General features: G+C 41.8%; 1 protein-coding gene across 3 annotated transcripts in view; it reads left to right on the forward strand.

The window, feature by feature from the left end:
- Positions 1–19735, forward strand: part of nectin1a (nectin cell adhesion molecule 1a) — a 99734-nt gene that overhangs the window by 49516 nt on the left and 30483 nt on the right. For all 3 annotated transcript variants that reach the window (XM_047606190.1, XM_047606191.1, XM_047606192.1), the window contains exons 4-6: positions 10143–10260; positions 10361–10542; positions 10649–10766. In XM_047606190.1, coding sequence (XP_047462146.1) covers positions 10143–10260; positions 10361–10542; positions 10649–10766 — 418 coding nt within the window. The remainder of the gene's footprint in view (positions 1–10142; positions 10261–10360; positions 10543–10648; positions 10767–19735) is intronic.

Below are 19735 nucleotides of genomic sequence, written 5' to 3' on the forward strand. Positions count from 1 at the left end.
TGCGTCACTTCTCGATTCTGCACCGCTGCTCCGTTAAAATCACGTAAACGTTTTCTGTATAAGTGGTGAAACTTGTTTTTTGAGTTTACCCAACCACCTGTCCTCTGTAGCACTTTGTTAATCTCACGTTTCTTCTCAGTTTGATCAGCTTTGGTGTATTTAGCGGCTACTATGGCTACTTTCTCTCCCTCTACTTCTCCTTCTCTCTCCTGCTCGTCGTGCCACATGTTTAGCTACTCCTCTGCCTCCTTTAGTGGTAATGGTACCTGTAATAAATGTAGTTTATTTGTAGCTTTGGAGGCGAGGCTCTCTGAATTGGAAGCACGGCTCCGCACCATGCAAATCCCAATAGCTAGCCAGCGCCCTGTAGCCGGTGCGGGCCGACCCGGGCGCAGCTCCCGTTAGCATAGCTCCTGCTAGCTGTCCCACTGCAGCTCCCGAGCAGCCGGGAAACCAGGGCGGCTGGGTGATGGTACGAAGGAAGCATAGTCTTACCCGGCCCACAGAGCACCACCAACCACTTCACGTTTCAAACAGATTTTCCCCACTCGGCGACACACCCGCTGAGAAGCCAACTCTGGTAATTGGCGACTCCATTTTGCGGAACGTGAAGTTAGAGAAACCACCGACCATAGTTAGATGTATTCCAGGGGCCAGAGCGGGCGACACCAAATGTTATCTCAAACTGCTGGCTAAGGCCAAGTATGGTACGATTGTTATTCACGTCGGCAGTAATGACCAACGGTTACACCAATTGGAGGTCACTAAACTTAATGTTGAATCGGTGTGTAAGTTTGCTAAAACTATGTCGGACTCCGTAGTTTTCTCTGGTCCCCTGCCCAATCTGACCAGTGACGATATGTAAAGTCGTATGTCGTCATTCCACCGCTGGTTATCTAGGTGGTGTCCAGCCAACGACGTGGCCTACGTTGATAATTGGAACTCTGGGGAAAGCGTGGGCTGATTAGACGAGATGGAGTTCATCCCACCTTGGCAGGTGCTTCTCTTATCTCTAGGAATTTGGCCGATTTTATTAACACTTCAAAACCATGACAACCCAGAGTTCAGCCCAGGAGGCAGAGTTACAGAGTTACTCTCTGCCGCTTCTCTAGTACTGTCTCACACCCATAATTCCCCAAACTCCATAGATGTGCTGTCTGCTCCCAGATTTTTTAAATGGAAAAATAACAATAGAGGAGTTATTCATAGGAACCTTATCCAAATAAACACAAATTCACTAGTACAACAAGAAAATTAAATGTGGTCTTTTGAATGTCAGGTCTCTCTCATCTAAATCACTTTTAGTGACCGATTTGATAACTGATCATCAGATTGATCTGTTTAGTTTGACTGAAACATGGCTGCAGGATGATGAGTATGTCAGTTTAAATGAGTCCATGCCACCCAGTCATAGTAACTTTCACATTCCTCGAGGCACAGACCAAGGAGGAGTAGTGGCAATCTTCCACTCTGATTTATGTATTAATCCTAGACCTAAGCAAAGCTTTAATTCATTTGAAAGCCTTACTCTTAGTCTTGCTCATCCAGACTGGAAAACACAAAAAACAATTCTCTTTGTTGTGGTGTATCGCCCACCTGCTCCTTACTCAGAATTTTTAGCTGAATTCTCTGAGTTTCTATGTGATTTAGTGCTTAGAACAGATAAAGTCATTATAGTAGGTGACTTTAACATCCATGTTGATGTTGGCAGTGACAGTCTTAGCTCTTCATTTATGTCATTACTAGACTCAATTGGCTTTTCTCAGAATGTAAATGGTTCAACTCACTGTTTCAATCACACCTTAGATCTTATACTAACTTATGGCATAGAAACTGAAGGTCTAACCATATATTCTCACAACCCTCTATTGTCCGATCATTCTCTTGTAACATTTGAATTTACTTTAAGTAATTACACAGATATTGGAAAGACGTTATGGTAGACACTTATCCGATGATGCTATAACTAGATATAAGGAATTAATACCTTTAGTATTTACCTCAGTGCCTTATGTCAGTGATGTGGATGTCAGCAACTACAATCAAACTCCATGACAAATAGATTATTTTGTTGACAGCACGACAGCATCGATTAGTACAACTCTAAATCTAGTTGCTCCTCTTAAAAAGAAGGTGGTAAATCGAAGGAGGGTAGCTCCATGGTATAATTCACGTTGTGTAGTTCAAATCAGGCAGTTCGAACGCTGGAAAGAATTTGGCATTCCACTAGTTCTTAAGAAGCTCACATAGCCTGGAAAGATAGTTTAACAACTTATAAAAAAACTCTCTGTAAGATCAGAACAGCATATTATTCTTCATTAATAGAAGAAAACAAGAACAACCCCAGATTTCTTTTCAGCACTGTAGCCAGACTGACAAAGAGTCACAGCTCTGTTGAGCCATCTATTCCTTCAGCCCTCAGCAGTAATGACTTCATGAACTTCTTTACTGATAAAATTGTTGGCATTAAAGATAAAATTCATAGCACCCTTCCATCTGTCACAGATGTAAGTACAGTGGCATTAGAAACCTCTGTAGGACCTAGTCAATATTTGGATTCTTTCTCTCTAATTGACAAGATTACAGGAACTGCACTAGACTGGTCTGAATCATATCTGTCAGACAGATTCCAGTTTGTCCATGTAAACAACAATTCTTCTATATATACCAAAGTAAGCTATGGAGTTCCTCAGGGTTCTGTGCTAGGACCAATATTATCCACATTATACATGCTTCCCTTTTGCAATATTATTAGAAAGCACGGCATAAACTCCCATTGCTAAACAGATGATACCAAGCTATATTTATCCATGAAACCAGATGAAACTAATCCTCTGGTTAAACTCCAAGCATGCCTTAAAGACATAAAGGCTTGGATGACCTGAAATTTTCTACTTTTGAACTCAGACAAAACAGAAATTATTGTATTTGGCATTCATTATCTAATCACCTGCTTTTGTTGAATGGCATTACCTTGGCCTCCAGTACTTGGGGCGGCTATGGCAAAGTAGGTAGAGCGGGTTGTCCATGAACTGAAGGGTCCCCAAGTGTGCCATATGAAGTGCCGAAGTGTCCTTGAGCAAGACACTGAACCCCCTAGTTTCTCCCAGTGCAACTGGCACTGGTGTGTTAATGTGTGTGTGCTTGTATGAGCGAATGGGTGGATGTGTCTCTGACTGTAAAAGCGCTTTGAGTGCCTTTGAGTAGGTAGAAAAGCGCTATACAAGAGCAAGACCATTTACTACTGTGAAATACTTGGTGTTATATTTGACCAGGATATGTCCTTTAATTCTCACATAAAGCAGGTGACCAGGACTGCTTCCTTTCACTTTTGTAATATCATCAAAATTAGGAACATCCTTTCTCAGAGTGATGCGGAAAAACTAGTTCATGCATTTGTGTCTTCCAGGCTGGATTATTGTAACTCGTTACTGTCTGGCTGTCCAAGTAGCTCTTTAAAAAGCCTCCAATTGATTCAAAACGAGAGTTTCTAAAAGTAGAACGGGAGGTAGAGCCTTCAGGCTCCTCTACTATGGAACAGCTCCCAGTTTGGGTTCGGGAGGCAGACACAGTCTCTACGTTTAAGGTCAGGCTTAAGACTTTCCTTTTTGACAAAGCGTATAGTTATATAGTTATGCTGCTATAGGCCTAGGCTGCAGGGGGATGATGCACTGAGGGCATGTCCTCTCCTCTTTCTTCTCTGGCTCCTGTCCTCTAATATCTTATCATTTTATTTTCCATCTCTTATAATTTACCCCCCCCCCCCCCCCACGTTCTTCTGAGGGTCTCTGGTCTGGAGTGCTGAATATCTGGCCTGTGGAGTTCTAAGCTACATCTGCTGCCGTGGCCTCATCAACCAGCCCAGTCTTCATGGTCTGGAGTGCTGTGTATCAGACCTGTGGAGCTCCATAATCTACATCTGCCCCAGTCGCCATGGCCTCCTCCAGTTGTCCACTCCTACCTAGATGAACAATTCACCAACCTGCCCATGATTCCTGTTATACTCACGAACTGTCACATAAGATCATCAGCTATGTGCTATATTACTAGATCCTACATGTATCCTTCAGCTAGATGTATGTATCTATGACAGGAGTTTGTTTCTTGTCCTCTTATCTTGTTTCTCCGGTTCTCTCTCTATCTTCTCTGTTTCTACCCTTCCCTGGCCTTCGGCAGATGGGTCCCTCCATATGAGCTGGGTTCTGCTCAAGGTTTCTTCCTGTTAAAAGGGTGTTTTTCCTTGCCACCATCGCCCTCAGGCTTGCTCTGGAGGTTGCAGGCTGGTTTCTGTGAAACGTCTTAAGACGATTTGTATTGTTATTGGCGCTATATAAGTAAAATTGAATTGAATTGAAAAATACAGAGAATCCATTCAGTATCTTTTCTGGTTTTATTGCAGGATGAGAGGCGGTGAGAGGTGGTGAGAAACCCAGAGCGTGTGTGTATATATACGTGTTTGCTTTAGTATGATGTATGTATCTATGACAGACGTTTATTTTGTTTCTCCTGCTCTTCTTTCTCTCTCTCTGTTTCTGCCCGACTGGACTTAGACAAATGGGTCCCTCCATATGAGCTGGGTTCTATTCAAGGTGTCTTCCTGTTAAAAGGGAGATTTTTCTTGCCACCATTGCCTTTAGGTGTCTTGAGACTGAATGCATCATGCAGTTCTTTACTTCCACCTTTGAAGTTGGTGCCTTGATCCGGAGCTCAAAGGGCTTTTGTCTCCAAACTATGAATCTCCTGAGCAACATCAATTAGGAATCGGCATTCATATTTGCCACCAGATCTAGATGGACTGGTCAAGTTGTGAGACACATGTAGATAATGCCCCATCTTTTCTCAGTGCATAGCCCCACTTTAATCAGCATTAGATTAAGGCAAGACGGATGTGTTTCAGACTTCAGGAGAGAAAACCTCGGGCTTGTCACACCTGTGAAGTCTACTACCTAGTCTAATCAGGTCGAAAGACTTGTCATACTCAGGAGCAATGGTAAGTAATCTGCTACTGTATGCGATGGCGTTTTATGATTTCAGCAGCACAAAGTCTGCCAGAATGCTCTTCAGTTGAGCATGTCTTAGGAGGGTTTGGAAGTCGGCGGCATCGGGATGATCAGGGCTACCAGCCTCTCCATGAAGTTACTGGCCTTCAGGAGTTCTTCGTAAGTGCTGAACTGTTTGATGTCAGGTATTGCTGGACACATGCTGTTAACATGTCACAGAATGCTGACCTCCCCTCCTACTTTTTCCATAGATTTGGTGCCATTAGTCATTGGTTGGTTGGCAGCCATCGTTCTGTCTCACGTAAGTGAGCCAAGATTGCTCCCTGTGTAGCGTGGAGCAGATGTAGATTTTCTTTCCACAATTAGCAAGTTTCTTTGCAGTGAAGGCTCTGTGGATCTGGAAGGACTTTCCAGACTGTGATACAGGAGCTACAGAAAATGGCACCATGGATAGTGCAAACTTCTTGCTGGACAGTACAGAGTGCCCAGTCTTCAGCTTTCCCTTGTAGCCCCAAGGTAGCTGCTGCTTCTTGAAGGCGTATGATGTGCTCAGAACCATTGTCCAATACAGCATAGGTCTCAATCACTTTGTTATCACTCTGGAGGAGAACACAACTCAACTTGAGCAGGACTTGACTGTTGCTGGTTTCGTCGATATATTTAAAGTGTCTTCTTTCGCACTGTTTGCACTTGGCTTTGAGATCATACTTGATGCTCACGACCAGAATCTCTTGTTTGCTTTAATCCACTCTGTTTTCTGCCCCTTTGACAGGAGTTCAATGTCACTAATTCATGTAGTACTGCAGTCACAGGAAGGACAGTCCTTTTTTTGACTTGGTCTGTGTTAGAGTCGTGGATTTCTCTGACTTTCCTTTCTCTTCACTACTGTGGAGAATAGTAGTGGTCTTCTGAGGCTTGTACTCTGTGTGCCTCTCTCTTGCTGGAGCTTACTTTTATCATTGGGAGCAGTCACAGTATTGGTCCCCGTACCACCTGTACATGGACCTAATAGTGAAGCCAAGAGCGTGAGAAATGTGAGCAACACTTCAGCTCTTTCCGACCCTACTCTCCCAACTGATGCAACATGCCAACGAGTGCGCAGACTTGGAGTGCAAAGGACTTGAAGGCTGTGACGTCATGACAACTAATGTCCCTCAGTTTGGTCATCCTCTTCCATACATCTCAGTGAGTGCTTTCAAGTTGTCGTACACTCACCATCCCAGCAGATGACGGGTGTATGTTGTCTGAAGCTAGCTTCAATCTTGCAAACTCACTTCCGTCCTCATGCATAGTGATAGGGATAGTTGAATGAGGTCCATGATAAGTATCTTCCAGTGGAAGTCAGAAAGTGTGAAGCTGTGAAGTAAATTGTGACGAAGCTCATTATCTGGTCATGCAGACTATCCAATTTTCAATTTCAATTCAAGTTTCGTTATACAGTGTCAATAACACTACAAATTGTCTCAAGATGCTTTACAAAAACCGGCCTGAAACCTTCAGAGCAAGTCTGAAGGTGACGGTGGCAAGGAAAAAACTCCCTTTTAACAGGAAGAAACCTTGAGCAGAACCCAACGCAGACGGAGGGACCCATCTACCAAAGGTCAGTCGAAACAGAGAAGAGACAAAAAGAAAAGAAGAGCAGGAGAAACAAGGTAAACAAACTTCTATCATAAGATACATATGATACGTAGATACGTAGAATCTAATAATACAAGAGCTGATGATCTTATGTGACAGTTTGTAAATATAATAGGAATCATGGGCAGGTTGGCGAATTGTTCATCGAGGTAGGAGTGGACAACTGCAGGCCATGAAGACTGGGCAGGTTGATGAGACCACGACAGATGAACAGATAAAGTTTGGAGCTCTGCAGATCACATATACAGCACTCCAGGCCAGAGACCTTCACAAGAAGACGGAGAGGGAGGGGAGAGGAGAGGAAAAGTGAGACAGAGCGGTTAGTAATAGAGAAGAAATTAGAGATTAGAGCACGGGAGCTTGGTGTCAGAGAAGAGAAAGTAGAGGACATGTCCTCAGTGCATTGTCCTCCAGGAACCTAGGCAATATAGCAGCAAAACTAAGGGATGGTTACATCCAGCCCTAACTCTAAGCTTTGTCAAAGAGGAAAGTCTTAAGTGTGACCTTAAAAGTAGAGAGGGTGTCTGCCTCCCAAACCCAAACTGGACGTCTCTACCTCCCATTCTACTTTTTGAAACTCTAGGAACCACAAGTAGTCCTGTATTTTGAGATCATATTGATCTGCCAGTACAGTATGGTACAATGAGATCTTTCAGAATTGATGGAGCTAGGCCTTTCAGGGCCTTGTATGTAAGGAGGAGCATTTTAAATTCAATTCTAGATTTTAAAGGGAGCCAATGAAGAGAAGCTAAAACTGGAATAAAATGATCTCTCTTGCGAATTCCTGTCAGTGCTGTTGATATGGCATTTTGAACCAACTGGAGGCTTTTTAAAGAGCTATTTGGACAGCCAGACAGGAATGAGTTACAGTAATCCACCCTGGAAGACACAAATGCATGAACTCCTTTTTCAGCATCATTCTGAAATAGGATGTTCCTAATTTTGACAATATTAGGGGAAAGAAAGCAGTCCTGGTCAATAACACTTGCAAAGTTTTTCACAGTAGTACTGGAGGCCAAGGTAATGCCATCCAAAGAAACCAGGTGATTAGATAATGAATCTCTGTTGTTTAGGGATGTTTAGGGCCAAATACAATGACTTCTGTTTTGTCTGAGTTTAAAAGTAGAAAATTGCAGGCTATCCAAGCTCTTATGTCTTTAAGGCATGATTGTTTAACCAGCTAATTAGTTTCATCTGGTTTCATGGATAAATATAGCTGGGTATCATCTGCGCATTGGTTGATGCCTTTCTAATAACATTGCCTAAGGGAATCATGTATAATGTCAACAGTATTGGTGTCAGGCATGCGTGTTTTAAGAGAGGACTCAGATGCAGGACGGAACACGGAAAGAGGGATCGAATTAACAAACAGTTCTCAAGGGTGACTTGGAGGCCGACGTGGTGTGGCGGGCCACCCAGGAGGGCGACTGGGAGGCCGAGATGACCTGGTGGTGGTGGGCTGCTCAGGAGGGCAGGACGTTGGGGACAGGAGCAGAGGTTGCAGCCACCCCTACAGCAGGAACAGGAGTGGAGACATGAGCAGGAGCCATGGTCACCCTCGTGGCGGAGACAGGAGCAGAGGCAGGGACTGGATCGGTGGTCACTCTTGCGGTGGAGACAGGAGCGGTCCTGGGGCTAGCTGGCCAGCAGCTTGCTGGTCGCATGGTGAGGAACAGCAACCAGGTGGTTGGCAGACCGGACTGTCAGAAGCTGCTGGCCAGCTGGCTTGCCTCCATGACATGATGACAAGCAAACCTATTGCGGAATCTTCTAGAGTACACTCAGAGACAAACATCAACCGAATGTAAATCAACATAAACGTAACAATAAAGCTTAACTTAACAGCCTAACGGTCTAATGTACGCACACACTACTGAGGGCGATCATTCGAGTAACTCTAACCACATTGCATGGTAATGATGCATTCAAGGCAAAAAAACATTGTGGAAAATTACATACACGATAATAGAAATGCAACCTTTTATATGTCATGGATAAATATAGCTGAGTTTCATCTGCCTAGCAATCTAAAGTCTTCTCAAAGTGTGGGGCGTGCCCCACTGTCGACAGGTGAGACATGACAGGATGGGCTTTGTAATTTCCAAGTGTGAAGTGGGAAAAATACAACAGCTGCCTACAATTAGTGGTGCGGTGCCACGCTTCAGGGGTGCTTCTGGAACATGAAACAGTGCTAGGGATGGGTACCAATACTCAGTACCATAACAGCATCTGTGCTGTGATTCTAACCAGACCATAAAGCAATGCCGATTTTGGTGCCACTGAATTACTAATTACCGCCCCTTAGCTCTATTGCTCTGCTGACGCTGCACATGACATTACGTTGGTGTTTCACCAGCATGGATGGTAGGGAACTTTCAAAATGCTTAGGAAAAATTCACAGGGCAGTGACAAAATTTGTGTTGAAAGACCTCCATCTATTTTCAACAGTGGTTTCAACAAACAGCAATACGGCATCACAAGAAAAGGCTGACATGGAACTTTTCAGAAACACTTCTGAAAGTTTAAAGTTGCTAGGTGTTTTTGAAATACTTAAATATTGAAAGTTGATTGAAAGTATTGTCGTGTGTATATAATACAGTATATTCTGTATTGGTGCTGGTTTTGATACATTGCTGTTTTTATCATGATAATTAGGACAGTTTATTTTATATAGGTTAATTTATTTCTTAAGGTTTTATTTCTTTACTTGCTCACCTGCCTTGACAAATGGATTTAATTTGTTGTTCTGTTTTGCTTTTTTTTTTGCACAGATTGCAAATGACTAAAACAGTGTTCCATTATTTTCTGTACTTTTGACTACTGTACTTTTACTTTTGTTCTTTTTTTGATGCAAGTGATGGCACAACTGCACTTTTATTTTATTTTGAACTTTGTGTTATATTGGTGTTACTAATTAGTTATGAAGTATAACATTACTTTGTGTTAGTTCAATAAATTTAACAATGTGTTTGAAAAGCGTTGGTCTAGAGTATTTTTTTTAAAGTAAAGATTTAATTAAAGCATTCTTAAAAGACTGAGGCACATATATTAATAATGCATTTAAAGATACATTTATCCAGTCTTAATATGGAGATGACCCTTGATTTTTATCTAATGCCTACAGTTTTGTAGTAAAGAAGCACAGTAAAGAAGTAAACAAGCTCATTAAGTCATTTCTACTGAGGTCTAAAGGAGAAGATGGGCTCAGCAAAGCTATAACCATTTTGTCAGCATGGCTGCATGCTGTTCTGACATCATGGAGGTTATTTTTATTTATAATTTGTTAAACTTCTTTCCAGGCTATGTGAAACTAAAACTAAGGTCGCTTTCACACCTGTCCAATGGAAATGAACTAAGGAAACAAGCTCAGGTCTGTTTGAAGCGGACCAAACAGCTCTTGTGTGAAAGCTACCTAAAAGAGCATAATTCTACCCTAACCTTGAAAAGGCTTTAACATGTTAAAGGTTATGCTTATGAAGAGTCCACATTTTCATATTCCCGCAGTTCGCCCAACAACTCAGATGAGTCTGTCTTCACCGACACTGGTGGCTCGTTCATCCAATCTGAAAACACCAGTGGCTACCTGCATCTCTGCCAATGGAAAGCCACCTGGTACCATCAGGTTTGTGTATGATTTCTTTTCTTCCTGTATGTATTCATTTACTCTCTTAACGCGTCTATATATTTCTGTCATGGCACTGATACCTCATTGATGTAAGCAGGTGGGAGACGAGGGTTCCTGGAGAAGTGACCACGAGAGAGTACAAAAACTCAGACAGTACATTTACTGTTCAGAGTGACTACATTCTGGTACCCAGCAGAGAAACGCACAAGGAAACACTCACCTGCGTCACCACCTACAACGACGAGGTCTACACTGACAGTGTCACGCTCGATATTCAGTGTAAGCCTTTCTCATATTTAATAACCACATAAACCTGAATATAGGTCAAATTAAAGCATTAAGTTGCTATAATGTTATAATTTTTTTGTGTTTATGTGTACAAAAGATGAGCCAGATGTTTGGGTGGAAGGCTTTGATGGCAACTGGTATCTGAACAGGGAGAACGTCCAGCTGAGCTGCCAAGCTGATGCTAATCCAGCTGTCTCTCTCTATCAGTGGAGACTGTGAGTACAAAGATTTACTATGTTAAACTTTGAGAACTCATACAGCAAACTGCATACTCCTTTAATTTCTTAGATCAGAATAGTGTATCAAAAAGTTTTCCATTCCGCTAGGTATATTACGTTGGTCAGTCATGTAATAAATACCCACAGATGACATGTGTACAATCCTTTTGTTATCTATAACAAAGTCAAAAAATAGCTTTCTTGAGAATGACCACACTGGTTCGTGCTTAAAACTCACATGACGATTAATGAATATAATAACAGAATATTTATTTAAATGATTTAAATATGTTATAATATATAAATATATAATATGTTTATATTATTTAAATTAAGTTGTATACAACTAAGACTAAGAAATAAATTACCCAATATGAAATAACATTTACAACATATTGTCATAATTATCATGATAAAAACAGTGGCGTGGGATCTTGCAGGTTATCGAAGACGGTACATTTCTCAGCTGTGTGTCTCAAACTGACCGGACGTGACGTGTAGTGTCAGCACAGCAACAGAGCTAAAAGTTCAGTGGCACCGAAATGAAGCACCAAAATCTGCCGTGCTTTTCAGTCTGGCTACTACCATTTGCGTCAGCACCGGTGCCATTATGATACAGAGTATCAGTACCCGTCCCTACCTAGAGGCAAGGTTGGTTTGGTTTTCAAAAGCAGGAGATGATTAAGCACCAACACATCCAAGTTGTTTGGGTCACTGTACGCCTTTGAAGAAGGTTGGCTCTTTAAGATTGACTCTGCGTCACACAAGACAGTGTGAAGGCTCCCTTGCGCTTTTTCTCTTGCTTTCGTCTCCATAGCCACAGATTTTTATGAGGTCTTGGCACATTGTTATGGCTTCCTCTTCTGTAGCGACAGACTTGAGGCAGTCATCCACGTAAAAGTTCTGGAGTATTGTCTGTAGCACTTCAGCCCTGAATAGTTGGCTCTGGTTGTTATGATGAGAAGCCAACAGGTTCATTTTGTGTTCAGTGAGAGATTGACGGTAGTCCCCACCTGGCCACCAAACTAACCTCAGCAAATCAGAGTCATCATCAAGTACTGTAGCAACTCTTAATGTAATAATCAGCTCATAATATTATAAAATCATGAGTGCATACCGTAATAATGACTTTGCGCATAATTGAAATAATGTAACAACTCGTTACATTATGAGCCTTAGTGGTGCTGCTAAGGCTAATTATCATAATTTTTACCTCTGTCATTCAGGAGTTGAAGGAAATGCTTTCACCTCACCTTCACAAAAATCCAGGGGCCTCCGTTTGTGAAATTTGGTAGGTGAGCTAACAAATGCATAATGTCAATTAAATACTTAACACGGCAGCAAAAGAAATATCACCTACAATTCACACAGTTACATTAATTACAGGTGCACTATATTGTTTTAATGCTTTACATCAGTGGTTCTTCTCGTCTGGTCTGGGTTCAGGACCCACCATCACGCCTTAATGACAAGCTGCGACCTAAATCAAAGAAGATTTTCAACTTCTCAAATGTATTGAATTAAAAAGTTGTGCAGTTTGTACCTGAAATAGCAGAATATAATATCACAGTATGAAAACACACAACCAGAGCCCCAACCATGGGCTAGTGTCTGGTGGCTGGGCCTTCGTCCATGGGGCCTGCCCGGGCCCAGTGTAAACTGGATGCATGGGCTCACCTCCCTGTGGGCCCACCACCTGCAGGAGGAACATAAAGGGTTCAATGCTGTGTGTGGATTGGGCAGCATCTATATGCTATATAAAAACTATGCATTATGATATTATCCTACTGTAATGGTCTGAGTATTCATAATGTTTTGGCAGACTTCTTTGAATGGAGGGGTGGGGGCACATTTGGGTGTGCTGTAGGGATGGGGGTCATATGCTACAGTGGGGGGTTCATGGAGTGAGATCTGTGATCTGAGTGAGAATTATCACATACACACAAATGGTAAAAAGTTCTAAAACTGCTTAGCACAATCCTTACTTAGCTGAGCCTGGAGTCCAAACCAAAGGACCTACAGGAATCAGAGCCACACTATCAGAAAGTCAACTAAAATTCCTACGATTTTATGTAGACCACACCTTTTGAAGTATTGCTGTGGGCGGAGTTAGGCGCCAAACTTTCTAATGGCACAATTACAATGTAATACTATAAAATTACTGTAGCACTTCAGCCCTGTTAATTAATTGAGGGAAATTTTGAGGGACGAAATGCTGCTGCTGCACAGCGTTTTAGGGTTTTCCGGTCTGTTATTCTTTAGGTGTAAGGTGTTCCTAATAATTTGGCAGTCCAGGTGAGTCAGTAGTCCATTGCCATAGCGACCTGATACACAGCTGTTGTGTTAATGACGATGACCCTATGTAATGTTGCAAATGTATGCTGTTCTTCAATGCTTTTAATATGTGAGGTGTTCCTAATAATTTGGCCGTCTGGGTGACTCAGCATTCCGTTGCCATAGCGACCAGATACAAAGCTGCTGTTAATTGCTGGCCGCTGTGATGAGATGAGTGGTGAGCATGCACTGGGATTTTTGTCAGAAAATGTGAAAGAACTTCCACATACACATGTATGGGGAAAAATTCACAGAATGTTCAGCGCACTCGTCGCTCGGCTGAGCCTGAATGATAGGCCCTACAGGAATCAGAGTCACACCATCGGAAAGCCAACAAAAATTCCTACATTTTTATGTGGTCTTTATTTCTATAGCTCAAACAATGTGGCCACCAGACAACTCTGAACACCCTTTTTTCATTAAAAACACAGATCTCATAAACAAGAACCGCCGCTGTCCTGCCTCGACGATATTGTGTTAAAACACATGAATGGGAAACGCCATATTTCTATATTATATACAGTACTTGTCTCACATGATGAGGAATCTTACCAAAAGAGGGCATGGGGTTTAGATATTAAGGAAGATATTGAAGAAGCTGAGTGGGCGACAGCTTGTATAAAAGCTCAAACACAAACCATTAATACTCGCATGAAACTTGCATGCTCCACGACCGCTGCACAGGGGGGAACAAAAACGTCCAAGATAGCCGATCGCAGAAGAAGAAGAAGACAAACGGAGCCGCCGGAGGGATAGCGCGGATCTTACCTGCACCAGAAGAAGCACGAACATTACGTAGGAGATTAAAAAAATGTACTATTATCCGTCTGGTTGTTGTTCGAAATGCTGATCTGCTGCATGAACGACTCTTGTTTATTATATCACGTAATAGGTCAACCCGGAAATCGGGCCGTATTAACGTGGTATTATCCCACTGAAAAGACACGTATAGCCACCTAATGTGGAAGAGGAGAACAGTTTGTTCGATTTTCTTGCGCTGCATGTAAACTGGGACAAAGACTGAACAGGATCGGAAAAAGCAGCTCCTTGTGGTGCTCCTGTGCTGCTGACCACAGTGTCCGGTCTGCAGTCGCACATACCAGGGTCTGTCTGTCAGGTAGTCCAAGATCCAAGCCACCAGGTGTGATTCAACTCCCATATCTGTCAGTTTGTCCTCGGGGACCAGAGGCTGGGTGGTGGTGGAGGCGCTGGAGAAGTCCACAAATGTAATCCTCAGAGTACCACTGCCTCTGTCAAGGCGAAGGACTGGTGAAGTAAGAAGAGGATGGCATCCTCCATTCCCACCTTCTCCTGGTAAACAAACTGCAAAGGGTCCAGAGCATGGTAGATCAGCGGCCTCAGGTAGTGTAGCAGCAATATAACCATTTTTATCATCTTTATCGTGTGCAATGTCAGGGTGACTGACCCCAAGTCGTTCAGCTCGCCAGGATTTGACTTCTTTGGGACTGGAATGCCTCCTCAGCTCTCCATGGCCTCTATCTATCTATCTATCTATCTATCTATCTATCTGTCTGTCTGTCTGTCTGTCTGTCTGTCTGTCTGTCTGTCTGTCTGTCTGTCTGTCTATCTATCTATCTATCTATCTATCTAAAATTGAAATCTGTGAATGATCAGTTAAAAGGGTAAAAAAAAAAGAACTATAAGAATAAGATATAGTTAAAATAAATACATAGGTAACGTGTAGCTATGAAGCTACATATTACATGTCAGCTCAGTTTGGGAGCACTGGCTAGCAGTTCAGCACTCTAATGACAGCTGGTATGAAGGACCTCATCAGGACATGGTGGAGGGGATGACTTACATTTCCCCTGATGGACAAGAACTTGGTGCTCATGCATCTCTTAGCTGATTTGCTCTTCCCACACCCCCCTCAATGGGGGCACCTCTCTCGGAGATGCTCCCTGTTATGCTCTTCATCCCCTCCCACGCCTCTTTCATGTTGTTGTTCTGCATCGTTCTATTTTCCTTCTGTACTGCTCCTTGGCCTGCTTGAACTGGACTCTGAGTTCTATTATGACCTGTTATTACATTATAAGCAGCACCAGTAAGGCTCATAATGTAAGTTAAGTATATATGTATGTAAGTTATTACATTATTACAGTATGTGCAAAGCCATTATTACGTTATGAGCTCATGCTTTTATTACATTATGAGCTGATTATTATATTATGGACTTTTATTACATTTAAGTTATTATATTATGAGCCCTTAATATATTATGAGCCATTATTACATTATGAATTGCTACAGGTACTTTAACCTGGTGGAACGTCGCCTAGCAACATTGCACCTTCTTTTCTATTTTTAATATGTTTATTAAATAAAAAAAAAAAAATACATTAACATATACATTCCCCTCCAAAAGTATTGGAAAAGCAAAGCAAATTCCCTTGTTTTTGTTGTTCACTGAAGACATTTGGGTTTAAGATCAAAAGATGAGTAGGAGACAAGAGTTCAGAATGTCAGCTTTTATTACCTGGTATTTATGTTGATGTGTTAAACAACTTAGGATATATCACCATTTGTATTGCACCACAGCATTTTTAGGTGAGCAAAAGTAATGGAACAAATAATCTTAAAGTAAATAACATCTAATATTTGGTGGCATAACCCTTGCTTGCAATGACTGCTTCAAGCCTGTGACCCATCCACATCACCAAACTGTGCATTCTTCATTGTTGCCCTGTAGCCCCTATTGTTATCCCCCGCGTTTCTTCTACTTATTATTAGGGGCTACGGGGCTAGGCCTTGGGGCGATACATTTTTTCGGGACGGCCGAAAAAACAAACTCGCAAGAAAATCATTTTTATGAAGGTCTACTGCTCAGGCATACTTTCACCTACAGACTTCATTTAAACTTTAAAATGTAGATACAAGCATTGTGTAGTGGTGTATTATTCTTGTTTTGATAGGTCTGATCAATCACTGTTCAATGACCATGATCTTTTTCGAAAAATCTCGTTTTAGAGTGCGGAATGTTGGTACCTAGAGTGAGAGAATGTGTGTGAAATCACCTGAAATTTTTCTCTTTCCACGCTCGTCCCGGCCACAATTTACACATTAGACACATGATTTTTTCCACAGTTGTAGACAAACTTGTTGTGTCTCTCACAATGTGCTCGACAAAGCAGTGAGATGTACAGAATTTAAACTGCGAGCCTCTGTTTGTGGTAAAGTACCTGTCTGCTCTCCATTCACTCCAATGCAAAGATTTTCTGAGAGAAGGAGAAGGACCTTTGTGTTTAACTCGCGAGTGTGTCCAAAATATTTACTCTACGAGGAAATAAAAAACATATCAAAGTCTTCAGGAAGGTCTTACAGCCCACGGTCTGCTTGGTTTTCTGATAGGAGCTACCATTTTGTCACAGTAAGCCCAAATGTGAGACCAGCGAAAAGGCGGGAAATCTAGCTCTTTTCTGTGTCCCGGCTCCACACCCTTTCCGTCATCATTGACGACCACTGTCGGTTGCCACAGCAACCCCTGGGCCACAGCTGAGACCAATTCATTAATCAGATGTCTCTGTTGTTAATACAGCTGATCCCTGTGTCCCATACATTTATGTTACAACAACACACACCCCTCCCTACCCACGCAGGTAACTTTGTGATTACAGATATACACACACACAAACACACAGGTAACTTTATTTTATTACAGTTACAAACACACACAGGAAGAGTAGTAGGATAGAGAAACATGTGCGCGATGGCGCACCCTCCTCACCCACACACACACACACTACACAGGTAACTCCTCACCCTCACCCTCACCCACCCACCCACGCACAGGCACACACACACACACACATGCGCGCGCCACACACATGTAACTTTATGTTATTAGAGCCATACACTATATACTATATACTATTCCAGGCTTTTACCACAGCTTCTTTCAGTTCTTGTTTGTTTCGGGGGGGTTCCTCCCTTCAGTCACCTCTTTAGGAGGTGAAATGCATGCTCAATTGGGTTAAGGTCAGGTGATTTACTTAGCCAGTCTAAAACCTTCCACTTTTTTCCCCTGATGAAGTCCTTTGTTTTGTTGGCAGTGTGATTTGGGTCATTGTCCTGTTGCATGATAAAATTCCTCCCGATTAGTTTGGATGCATTTCTCTTCTTCTTCAAACAGTGGATTGTGATACCTTTACCCCTGCACTGTGGAGGTCGTTGGTGATGTCACTTACTGATGTTTTGGGGTTTTTCTTCACAGCAGTATTTCTGTCATCAACTACCGTTGTTTTCCTTGGCCGACCTGTTCGACGTCTGTTGCCAGTAGTTTCTTTCTTATTCAGGACATTTCAAATTGTTGTGCTTGCTATGCCCAATGTGTGTCTAATGGCTCTGATCGATTTTCCTTCTTTTCTCAGCTTGAAAATGGCTTGCTTTTCTCCCATAGACAGCTCTCTGGTCTTCATGTTGGTTTATCCTCTTTAACAAGAAATACATACTTTATAGATTTCAACCCAGGCCAAAAAGTAGATTAGTCATGCAAAGTTATTTAATGTTTGAACAATCAACCTTAGGGTCAACACCTGGTCAACAAGAGACACCTGTCAGTTACATGTTCCAAAAAAAAAGAAAAATAGGTGGGTTCAAATAAAGGGCGGTATGTCCTGAGTAGTTTAACACATCAAGATGTAAATACCAGGAAATAAAAGCTGACATTCTGAACTCTTGTTTCATACTCATCCTTTGATCTGAAACCCAAATGTCTTCAGTGAACAACAAAAAGAAGGGAATTTGCCTTGCTGTTCCAATACTTTTGGAGAGGACTGTATGACAGAACAAACAAACATATATTTGGCTTATGCACATACCAAAATTCAGATTTCAAATTTATACAGGCGAGGATTCAGGAAGCACACCCCACATGAAGAAAACAAACAAATAAGTAAACAAATAATATATGTATATACACATCACAAACACAGGAAAATAAATTGAGGGCACACTGCCATGAATGGTATCCACATAATCGGAGAAATAAAAGCACATTAATGGCAAAATCTCATTTATGAGGCAGAGCATCTGGGTCTATGATACAAACCCTCTTCCATATACTGTATAACAGGAAGGGTTCCCATGTTTTACAGAAAAACATCGTCGTTGCTGTGTAGTTTACATGTCAGAGAGTCCAATGCAACATATTCAAGTGTCACTCTTTGCCGCTGAGTATTTGATGGAACTTTATCCATTATCCAATTCAGAAGAATACAGTTTCTAGCACAGAAAGCAAGTGTTTGATGAAGTTTTCTCTTAAATTTGCCAATAATGGATAAATCAGATATGCCAAGTAAAAAATTAGTTATTATTTATATAAGAAGCCAAAATTGAATTTATGATGTTGGGAGGAAGAGATATGGGCCCTGTGTAAGAGCTTAAGTTGCATGGCTCTCACTCAGTTATACACACTCAGCATTTTTCCAACCATCTCAACCATCACCTATTATCTCCACATTGAGTTCTCTCTCCCTCATAATCCTTATAAAAAATAGGTGTTTGTGGTGTTATACTCCTTAAGAATATTATAAAATATTTGCCATATTTCTGTAAAAAGAGCTGTCTCTCTAAATGTGAAATATTTTGACACTGAAGGATTATAGTGTCCCTTCCTTTTCATCACCCTATCCCTAGTCTGTCTGTTGTGTCCTTGGAAAGACACTTAACCCACCTTGCCCTCAGGTGTATGGTACCTGGTGTATGATTGCGAGTGAGTGATGTTGGTGGTGGTCGGAGCCATGTTTCCATCAGCCTGCTCCAGGGCAGCTGTGACTACTGAAGTAGTTTACCACCACCAGGGTGTGACTGTGTGAGCGGATGAATAATGCTTTCAAATATAAGCACTTTGAGCATCTAAAAATGGAAAAGTGCAATGTAAAACCATTGCAATATTATTATTATTATCATGGTAGAACCTTCCAGTAGTTTGTGCAAAGCGCACATTCTTTTATTTACCCAAACACGGAAGCTATCATCACTCCAGGAGGAAATAAGGATTATTGCATATTTGAGTGAAGACAGAGGTGAATTGAGATTTACCCTCCAACTTTCTGATGGCATGCCATGCCTTAACTGTAGAGATCTTAATTGGATTAATACAAGCAGACTTCAACTGTGCACGTTTTCTAATAAACAAATGATTACTCAAAGTATATCTGGATATTGAACTTTCTACATCCAATCAGGGAGATATGGACTTACTACAAATCCAGTCAGTTATAATACGCAAATGAACACTAGGCTGGAACTGTCTAATGTCTGGCAGGTCAGCACCTCCTTCTGTGGAGGAAAGACACAGCGTAGCTATTTTTAGGCGTGGTTTCTTCCATGCGCACTGCCAGACACTTTTTACAGGGGCAGTAAACACGCCCTCTGTAAAATTCCAGATGAAATTTCACAAATGAGTCTATTTTTCATCACAGACAGCTTATGATCACAGAATAATATCCGAACCCCTGCACTATGACTGACGCGTCTAGGAGTAGGGCAACACGTGGCGCACAAAATTTAAATAGTCTACAAACTATGGCAAGCCATTTTAACATTTAAAAGCCTGACTGGATATGTGTTATAGATATCTGTAATTCAGTTTTGCCTAGTCAAAAAGTGCA

This window comes from Mugil cephalus, chromosome 15 (assembly GCF_022458985.1).
Source record: "Mugil cephalus isolate CIBA_MC_2020 chromosome 15, CIBA_Mcephalus_1.1, whole genome shotgun sequence".
Taxonomy (NCBI): Eukaryota; Metazoa; Chordata; class Actinopteri; order Mugiliformes; family Mugilidae; genus Mugil; species Mugil cephalus.